The sequence below is a fragment of the Zea mays genome, chromosome 1 (assembly GCF_902167145.1).
Source record: "Zea mays cultivar B73 chromosome 1, Zm-B73-REFERENCE-NAM-5.0, whole genome shotgun sequence".
Lineage (NCBI taxonomy): Eukaryota > Viridiplantae > Streptophyta > Magnoliopsida > Poales > Poaceae > Zea > Zea mays.
This window is the reverse complement of record NC_050096.1, coordinates 257,126,531-257,136,708: the sequence shown is the minus strand read 5'-3', so window position 1 is coordinate 257,136,708 and position 10,178 is coordinate 257,126,531. Positions and strand designations below refer to the sequence as shown.

The 10,178-nt window shown below is 43.3% G+C and overlaps 1 protein-coding gene across 1 annotated transcript; it reads right to left on the bottom strand.

The window, feature by feature from the left end:
* Positions 1 to 503: 503 nt before the first annotated feature.
* On the bottom strand, positions 504 to 8,137 carry LOC100217034 (translation initiation factor eIF-2B subunit delta). The gene is given in 6 exon segments (XM_008666870.3): positions 504 to 1,433; positions 5,929 to 6,278; positions 6,490 to 6,616; positions 6,618 to 6,631; positions 7,528 to 7,710; positions 7,713 to 8,137. Coding segments are annotated over 6 exon segments (1,443 nt in total). The 5' UTR covers positions 7,897 to 8,137; the 3' UTR covers positions 504 to 848.
* Between the last annotated feature and the right edge of the window lie 2,041 nt (positions 8,138 to 10,178).

Genomic DNA, 10,178 nt, shown 5'->3' with positions numbered 1-10,178 from the left:
CTATGGACTTTGGCAGGTGCAAGGGATCTCTCCATTTTAACTCCCCCCCAGGTCGTGTGAGTTTGTTTAGTTTTTATGGATCTTTTTTCATGTATTTTCGTTATTGGCCACCGTGAGTAGGCCTTCTAGGTTCAGTACTCATCCACTCTGGACTCTTCCTTTCTTCTTAATATAATGATGTGCAGCTCTTCTTCGTAACCTAGAAGATTACTATAGTGAGAAGCATACATATCTTACCATTCCATAGTCTGTTATGACCATCGACACATAATCAGGTGGGGTGGCATCATACCTATTAGATGTGCATTATTATTTACACCGAGAAGAATAGTACCAGAAGGAATGACTGGTATATAGAATTCAGAAAGATACGTTAAATTTAGCAATTGGAGATTTGCATTGTCTGTCCAGTTCTTAAGATGGTCCTCTGCCTTTCCAGGAATTTTCAAAATGACATCTGGATCGCCTGAGTAAGAAAACTCACATCAAGTAGTTCTCATGCGTGAGTGGAAACCTATATTTGCGATGCATAAACGATAAAATATCCATACCAAGCTCATTAGCACATATAGAATCAAGTTGCACTCTCTCATGAAACTTGTATGCCTCACAACAAACCAGAACTAGAACTCCAAATGCATGTGCCACCATGGCAACCGATGCAGTCCCAAGTTCCCAACTCGAGAATAAACTGTCCCATTTGATAATATTGAAGAGGCACCCAACAAGACTCGAGTTACTTCATGCATGATGTATGAGATGGCATTTATGTGTGTGTATGTGCAGCTGATGCCCTTTCCCACTAAGGTCTTGTTCGTTTCCACCGGATTGATAGGTCAGAATAATTCCTAATCGGATTGCTTCTCTAATTTATATAAACTTTGTTTAGATGAAATGATTCCGGGTGTAATCCGATGCAAACGAACAGGGCCTAAGCTCTGCAGCAATCCCTGTCCCTCAAGCTTTGGGCGAGAATCTACTACTACAACTCGAAAGTTCCTCCCAAGTTCATGAGCATAATCCAAAATCATTTCAACAATTGATGATGATCCATATGTCAGTAAGACATCATTGTCTCTGACCTTTGTGATGGCATGGCTGACAATAACTTTATCTGCAAGAACTATCTTCTCATTTATAAAACGATCAATATCAGACTGAAGACTAGTTTTGGCTTCAGACTCTGACAATGCATGTGCCAGCTTTGCAATCCTGCTCTTTAGAAACCTAATAGCATTGCCCATGCTGATTGAAAGAGGCCTACACTCAATAAGAAATGACACATAACTACTGATTTTTGCAGAAAGATCTCTGCCGAGAGTTTTATTTGGAGGCGTAGTGTAATCTTTTATTGCCTCTCTGAATGCAAGAAGCATTGCTATGCAACGACCATTACCACCAGATACTTCACCAGATAAATATTGGAGCCCAACCTGAAATGTAGTAAAAGTTCAGATGAGTTAATCGGATTTTGCCAAAATAGACAATAATCGGTTTAACTCCGCCTATGTTGATTGGAAGACTTCCTTGAGTCGTTTCAGCATAGCCGGTCCCAAGCCCGGTAAAGGAGGAGGGTTGTGTTAGGTCCGGCAAACCAACGTAAAAACCAGCCAAATCTTATGGAGATGAAACCACAAAGAAAATCGTTGGGGCGTAACCCTCTTAGCGACGCGCCATATCGGAACCCGGGTATGGTGTTAAATGAGCAAGGGCCGGGCCGTCACCCCTTAAGTGACGCGCCGTCTCTTGATCTGGAGCCGGTGATAAGTGAGCAAGGATCGGGTCGTCGCATCCTTAGTGGCGCGCTACATCGGCGCCCGGGTGTAGTGGAAAATGAGCAAGGGTCTTTGCATCCTCCTCGGCGGGTGCGAAGGGTAAGGAAGCTAGTCGAGCCAACTAGGGTTCGTGTAGGTAGTTGGAACGTAGGTTCCTTAACAGGTAAGTTACGAGAAATAGTTGACGTTGCGGTGAGGAGACGAGTAAATATTTTATGCGTTCAAGAGACCAAGTGGAAAGGACAGAAAGCGAAGGAAGTGGAAGGTACAGGCTTCAAGTTGTGGTACGCGGGGACTGCAACAAACAAGAATGGAGTAGGCGTCTTGATCGACAAGAGCCTTAAAGATGGGGTAGTAGATGTTAAGAGGGTAGGAGATAGAATCATCCTAGTCAAGCTGGTCATTGGGGACTTGGTTCTCAATGTTATCAGCGCGTATGCTCCTCAAGTAGGCCTTAATGAGAACTCAAAGAGGGAGTTCTGGGAAGGCCTGGAGGACATGGTTAGTAGTGTGCCAGTTGGCGAGAAGCTCTTCATAGGAGGAGATCTCAACAGCCATGTGGGTACATCTAGCACCAGTTTCGAGGGTGTGCATGGAGGCTTCGGCTTTGGGACTAGGAATCAAGAAGGAGAGGAAATCCTGAACTTTGCCCTAGCCTATGACATGTTTATAGCAAACACTTTCTTTAGGAAGAGGACATCCCACCTGGTGACCTTCATTAGTGGCCAACACACTAGCCAGATTGATTTCGTCCTCTTGAGAAAAGAGGACAGACATGCCTGCTTAGATTGCAAGGTTTTACCTGGAGAGTGTGTGGTAACCCAACATAAGCTTGTCGTAGCTGACTTCCGTTTTAAGATTCGTTTACAACGGAATAAGCATAACAAGGTCACTAGAACAAAGTGGTGGAAGCTTAAAGGGGATGTGGCCCAAACTTTCAAGGAGAGAGTTATCGAGGAGGGCCCTTGGGCAGAAGAGGGAGACATAAATATCATGTGGAGGAAGATGGCGGTGTGCATCCGAAAGATAGCTTCAGAAGAGTTTGGGTTGAGTCAAGGAAACAGAAGGGAAGTTAAAGACACTTGGTGGTGGAACGAAGATGTCCAAAAGGCTATCAAGGAGAAGAAAGATTGCTACAAACGCTTACATCATGACAAGTGTGCGGAAAACATAGAGAAGTATAGGATAGCGAAGAAGTCTGCAAAGCGAGCGGTTAGTAGAGCCCGGGGTCAAGCCTTTGACAACCTTTATCAACGGTTGGATACAAAGCAGGGAGAAAAGGATATCTATAGGATGGCCAAGATTCGTGAAAGGAAGACAAGGGATGTCAACCAAGTCAAATGCATCAAGGATGAAGCAAACCAACTATTAGTGAAGAATGAAGAGATCAAGAACAGATGGAAGGAGTACTTCAACAAATTGTTCAATGGAGGGAATGAGAGTTCTACAATAGAATTGGACGAACCATTCGATGACAACAACAGGGGTTTTGTACGAAGGATACAAGAATATGAAGTTAAGGAGGCGCTAAAAAGGATGAAGGTAGGAAAGGCGATGGGCCCTGATGGTATCCCTATCGAGGTATGGAGATGCCTTGGAGACATAGCGATAGTATGGCTGACTAAGCTTTTCAACACCATCTTTCGGACAAACAGAATGCCCGACGAGTGTCGGCGGAGTACATTAGTACCAATCTTCAAGAACAAAGGAGATGTTCAAAGTTGTACTAATTACCGTGGAATTAAGCTCATGAGCCATACAATGAAGCTATGGGAGAGAGTCATTGAACACCGCCTGCGAAAGATGACGAGTGTGACCCAAAATCAGTTTGGTTTCATGCCCGGGAGATCAACTATGGAGGCCATTTTCTTACTAAGACAACTTATGGAGAGATTCAGAGAACAAAAGAAAGACCTGCATATGGTCTTTATAGACTTGGAGAAGGCTTATGACAAAGTACCTAGGAGTGTAATGTGGTGGGCCTTGGAAAAACACAAAGTAGCAACAAAGTACATTAATCTTATTAAAGATATGTACACTAATGTTGTGACAAGTGTCCGAACAAGTGATGGGGACACCGATGACTTTCCAATTAACATAGGACTACATCAAGGGTCGGCTTTGAGCCCTTATCTTTTCGCTTTGGTGATAGATGAGGTCACAAGGGACATACAAGGAGATATACCGTGGTGTATGCTTTTTGCCGATGATGTGGTACTTATTGAGGAGAGTAGGAGTGGTGTTTCGCAAAAGTTGGAATTATGGAGGCAGACGCTGGAAGCAAAAGGTTTTAGGCTTAGTAGGTCTAAAACGGAATATATGAAGTGTGATTTCAGTGCCATGGGGTATGAAGATGGCGATGTTAGTCTTGATGGGTAAGTGGTACCCAAAAAAGACACTATTCGTTACTTAGGATCAATGCTTCAGAAGGATGGAGACATCGATGAGGATGTCAGTCATAGAATTAAAGATGGATGGTTGAAGTGGCGGCAAGCGGCGGGTGTCTTATGCGACCCCCGGGTGCCACACAAACTAAAAGGCAAATTCTACAGGACAGCAATCCGGCCGGCTATGTTGTATGGAGCAGAATGTTGGCCCACTAAAAGACGACATGTCCAACAACTATGTGTGGCAGAGATGCGTATGTTGCGCTGGATATGTGGCCACACAAGGAGAGACCGAGTCCGGAATGATGATATACGAGAGAGAGTAGGAGTGGCGCCAATTGAGGAGAAGCTTATGCAACATCGTTTGAGATGGTTTGGACATATCCAACGAAGATCTGAAGAGGCACTAGTGCATATCGGAATAATTAGGCGTCCCGAGAATGTGAAGAGAGGTAGAGGTCGACCAACCTTGACGTGGACAGAGGTTGTGAAGAGGGACCTGAAGGAGTGGAATATTGATAAAGAGCTCGCCGTAGATAGGAAGGGGTGGAAGTGTGCAATTCACGTGCCAGAACCTTGATTTATAGTTTCGCTTTTCCTCTTTAATCGTTTGACCTTTTCTTGTGCCCATTTAGATCTTGCTGGTTCTCGTGGGTTTTATCTCTTTTATGTGTTTCCCCGTTTCGTCGTTTTTCGGTTCTCCTTTGCCTTTGTTTCCCCTTTTTTTCTTTGGGGGTTGAGCTCTGAGGTTTTCATACGGGGTTTCATCTCTAACCTACCCCAACGTGCTTGGGACAAAAAGGCTTTGTTGTTGTTGTTGTTGTTGTAGACAATAATCGGTTTGTTTAGTTTTTATTAGGTATTTTATTTACTACTCAGAAGTCAGCACAACCAAACATCTATGCAATCAACAACAATAAGTCAATAATAACATAAATCTGGCTTGCAAGCTAGTTTTGCCTCGGCCTAAAAATGGTATAATTTGACCAGAGTACAACTCAATAGTAAACAGGCATCACCATACATCATTAAACATTTACAACACAATATATAGCTTAGATTAAAGTTCAGAGGCTGACATGCTGAAATGATCTCAAGGAACAGATTTTCTAGAATCAATAATGTGCAGAAGACAAACAGGGTTACTCATCTGGGAAATACAGTTCTACTATATATGTACACCAAAGTTACATTTGCGGAACTCTGCTTAACTAAGATTTCCCAAAAAAATTATAATGAATCAAAAACAAAATATAAGCCTTAGTGGCTTAGCGCTTGTGCAAAGAAGGATTATCTTTAGCATTCTTCTTGTATATAGATCTAGAACACATATGAGCGTATTATGCAAAGTCTTTGGCATGTGTACATATTTAACACTATCCACATTTATGGATATTGAAAAGATAAAAAAGTCTGAATTGTGTAAAACAGACAACTTAGGTGCAGATACATGACACATTTCAAGCCCAAAACAAGTTGAGGGTGTCTTGAGTTTCGGCTAAGGTCAAAATTCTTAGGATTAGGAGAGCAAGGTAATCCAACATCCAGTGGTTAGTAAGGCAGCAATGACTGTTTCATCTATGATTAACTATCCTTGTATCTGTAGGAGTAGCCCAACTGTTGCATGTTGCATAACTTCCTACACCTTAGTCCTACTCCAAATGCATGAAGTTTTTACGTGGGTGAAGAATAGATCATTGACTAATCCTGCTTGAGATCTATAATAGTACATAAATGTCAGGGTAAGTTTAAAACACAACAGTTACCTTGTATACAGAAGGATGCATTGGTTCTAGTTGAAAGAATTTTGATTCGAGGTCAGGAAGCTGAGTGCCATGCGATTACTGAGGAAGATGCCTGAACAGTTCAACTCTATTTCGAGCTTCTGATTGGTTGACTACCGCACGTTTTTTTGCTTTCTCCACCTTATGCACATCATCAAACTGCATGCGGGGATGAGGAGCATCTAACTTTCTTTCTCTTTCTGGAGGACGTTCAGTAGCCTTCTTCTCAGAAACAACTGTACTTGCAGCTTGGGGCACATCTTTCTTCTGAACAGTTTTTACTGGCTTGGCTTGCTTGGAGATTGCAGCACCAGCAGATTTTCCTGATTTATCTGTTATTGCAAGCTAATGTGAAAAATATGATTCGAAGCTCTGCTTGCATTACACTCATGCAAGATCATCATAACAAAGTTGAACATATTCATAGGAACATTTTCTACCACCAAACCTACGCCAAGAAACAAAAATTAAACAGTCGGACATGCTGAGACTTTCTGTGATTCAAGCATTGCTCCACAAAACCCTGTCATGAATGATAATTACCTGCCTCCTTCGTTGCCGCTTTAGCAGCACGTTGAGCCTCCTGAATTGCACGTCTCTCTGCCTTTGAGGTTTTCTGCTTTTGTGGAATGGAGGCTGGAGCACCATCATTCTGTATTTCAGCCAAACCAACGCTTGTTTTCTTCTGTAACAAACTTATGTGCACATATATAAATAAAATTGTCAAATAATTTTCTCAACAAATTTAATAGATATTAACCATTAAGCCAAAATTAACATACAAAAAAACAGCAAAACTACAGCTTTCTGGTTTTCATTCATACATCCCTAAACAATCTTTATGCTATAAATTTTCAGCTAGATAGAGTCCTATTAGGTATCCAACTCAGATGAAAAATTGAGTCAGCAAATTTTAAAAAAACAAACATTTTTCTTCACATGCTCCCTCCTCACCACACTTGAGAGGCACAAGCACAACCGACAGCAAGTTGTTGCTTCCCGCAAGCCCAAGCACCTGGCAGTACGAAGATTCATGGAAAAAAGCGGTAGAGAATACAAGAGAAGTAGGTATCCCTCATCGTGTCATCATGAATGTTTCTTTTCATTTGGCTCAATATGTCATAGAGGGCAGATCCAGTGTCGAAGGCTCCCTCCCACATGAGTGGTATCAAGTAGAGGGTTTTTAAGTCTAACATCCTTTAAGGTAACAGTGGACATGGTCTAATATACTCTCCATGCACAAACAGCTCCAGGTAAACCAACAAAACAGAGGTTATATTCAAATTTGGCAGCAACAATGTGAGACTGTACGGGCCTATCTAAAAAAAACAGTCCACCCCCACCATGGGTTGGGTTATTGGGTAAGTCTCCCGAAGCATGGCTGTTATACCAATTATGTGTGTGTAAGTCCTAAATCTCCCTTCTTAATTTTGTTTTACAAAAGCATTTCAGGTACTAACATTTCACTAATAAGACTACATCTAGATATTACAGATTATTTATGTTCGAGTATGTTCACACTAACAGCAGTCTGTTAAGAGTCTAGGCTGTTCCCATCATTTGGTAGAGTCACAAAATTACCTAGCTCCACAGCAGAAGGCACGCGTGGCCAGGAGTCGTTGTCTCCGATCTCGGACGCAACGTTGAGGCGCGGGGACGAAAGCACCGGCGCGGAAGTGGCGAGGACCGCGGGGGAGGGTGGGCCCGGGGCGAGGTTGTCGACGTGGCGCGGGGGAGGGATCATGACGGGGGAGAGTCGGCCGGGGAGAGGTCTTCAGACGCCGGCGGCGACCCCCCGGCCGACCTCTGCTGTGACGATGGCGCCGGGACCGCGGCAGAGGGGGGCAGGAGCTCGGACGGCGCGGAGGCGTCCGGGGTGAAGAACCCGACCTGGCGGATCTTGGGCTCCACGCCGCCCGACGAGGAGCGTGGCGGCCGGCGGAAATCCATGGCCGTGGACGGCGCCAAGGGTTTGCTTGGAAGTTTGGGGCCGGCGGGCGGCGCTCGAGACGAGTGTGTGACTGTGAGGAGAGCGAGCGAGAGAGTGGGGATCCTCGCGGGCTCGCGGTCGCGGTCGCGGCTGCGGCACACGACCAATGGTGGTGGACCGGGTGCAGCCGGCGTGATAGGCTCTGACGTGCGCAAAAGCGCGCGTCCTGGCCGTTGGTCGGCGTGGTCTGCGGAGGTCTATTCATTTTTTCCCCGAGAAGAAGGATGGAGGTGTTCAGGCTGGTGGCATAATTGGGCCGAGCAGAGGTTTGCGGCACATCGGGACGCTTTTATGTGGACCAAAAGCCCATAGCACTTGGACAACCTGACTGAGTGATAGCACTCTTGTGCATCCTAAATTAATATCCACGATATCGTTACTGATAGGGCTGTAAAATAAGGCCGAGTTTGAGATTGTTTTAGCTTTACAAATTTTAGTAAAATCGATGAGACATATCATTAGAAGCTTCAGAAAAATCGTGAAGCTAAAATTATAAACTTTTAGAAGACATTTATATAAGTCATTTTGTTTGTTATTTAGATTAAAAGTATTTTTTAAAACTGTTTAAAATTATATTATACAACATAACTTCACGCTAAAGCTGGAACCCAGAGCAGTGTCAAACACCCCTTAAGTTTGAGACTCGCGAGCTAGCTCAAGCTCGAAATGGCTCGGAGCGGCTCGCGACCCTCAAGCGAACCGAGCCAAGCCTTTTTGGACTCATTGGTGAAACAAGCCGAGCCAAGCTAGCTCGTTTTGCCTCGCGAGCTATGCTAAACTAATCAATCTGCACTATAATAATGAATCATTGGTTCGTTTCTTAGTCTTTGGTGATGAATATATGACAACTAAAATTTTAGATTACACATAACATAATATTGCATAATGATTTTATATTCCATACTTAAATACTATTAATTTAATATATAATGCAAATATATTTACCAAGGCGTGGCTCGTGAGCTGAGCTCGGTCATGCACCAAACCACACCAAGCCGAGTTGAGCTCCGCTCGGCTCATTTCCAGCCCTAATTCCTAGACTAGAAATATCTACTATGATAGTTCATATATAGCAGCTTGTTTTCAATGTCATCAACTAACCGAAACCTTAAACAATGGTTATGGGCACCAGTTATGGATGCATCGTGCCTAGGTAGATTCGAGTAAAGGCATGTCTGTTTCATCTTATAAATTTTATAACCTGAATTTTAATCTAGATTGTACAATTTAGAGTATAATCTATATATGGAGATTATGATTTGTATGTAGTTTTTTGGTAGTCCAGATTATATGTATACAGATTAGTATTATTTGATACGCAAAGACAACAATGTCCTTGTTTGTAAAGTGTTGTTGTGCGCGGTTGGGGAGAACAAGTGTTGTGCGATTTGTGAAGGAAATAAGAATGGCAGGTTCTCTGTAATTGGTCTTTTATCAAAAAAAATCTTAAATAACTAAGCTTCTTTTGAGAAGGTTATGAGATTATCATATTCTAGGCTCTAGATTATATAATTTGGACATATAATTTGGTTGTTTATTTATAAGCGGATTATTTACATGAATTATATAATCTGGATAGATTATAATTTCAAACAAATAGGCCCTAAATATAGTCACCCAGGGAAAAGACTTTAAACTGGCTTACTGGCATTAGTTTTGATTGAATTCCAACAAGTGCCAAAGTGAGATTTAGTGGTGATTGATAATATACAGTCCCAAAAGGTCTTTTAGTGTCGACCGATGTTAAAAATCGACACTAAAAATCCACTTTATTACTGGTTGGTAGCTTTGAACTCTTTAGCATCCGTTATGGTATCGGGTTTTGCCACCAAATCAATACTGATGGCACTTTCTATGATCTAGAACAGTGAGCGCGGTTCCGTGCGTCTCGATCGGTCGGTCCCCAACAAACAATGTCGTCCAAGCTAGGTCCGGCCTGCACCCATAAAGAGGGACCAGGCAATACCAAAGCCACAATTCTTGGATGTTGATGCATGCATGCACACATTATATATTCGTCCGTGTGGAGAGAGATCCAGAGACCGAGAGGCGTGGCACGGTGGCATACTTCACTGTCGTACTGACTACGGCGTATTATGTAGAGACATCATCCACGTCCATGTCTATGGCGTCGTAATATATATGGATACACACGCGCGCAACCGCGCTAGGTGGCGGTGCTAGCCAGCCAGCAACTTCCATGGCCATGCATCGGGCGTCCCATGCATATGTGTTCGTGGAC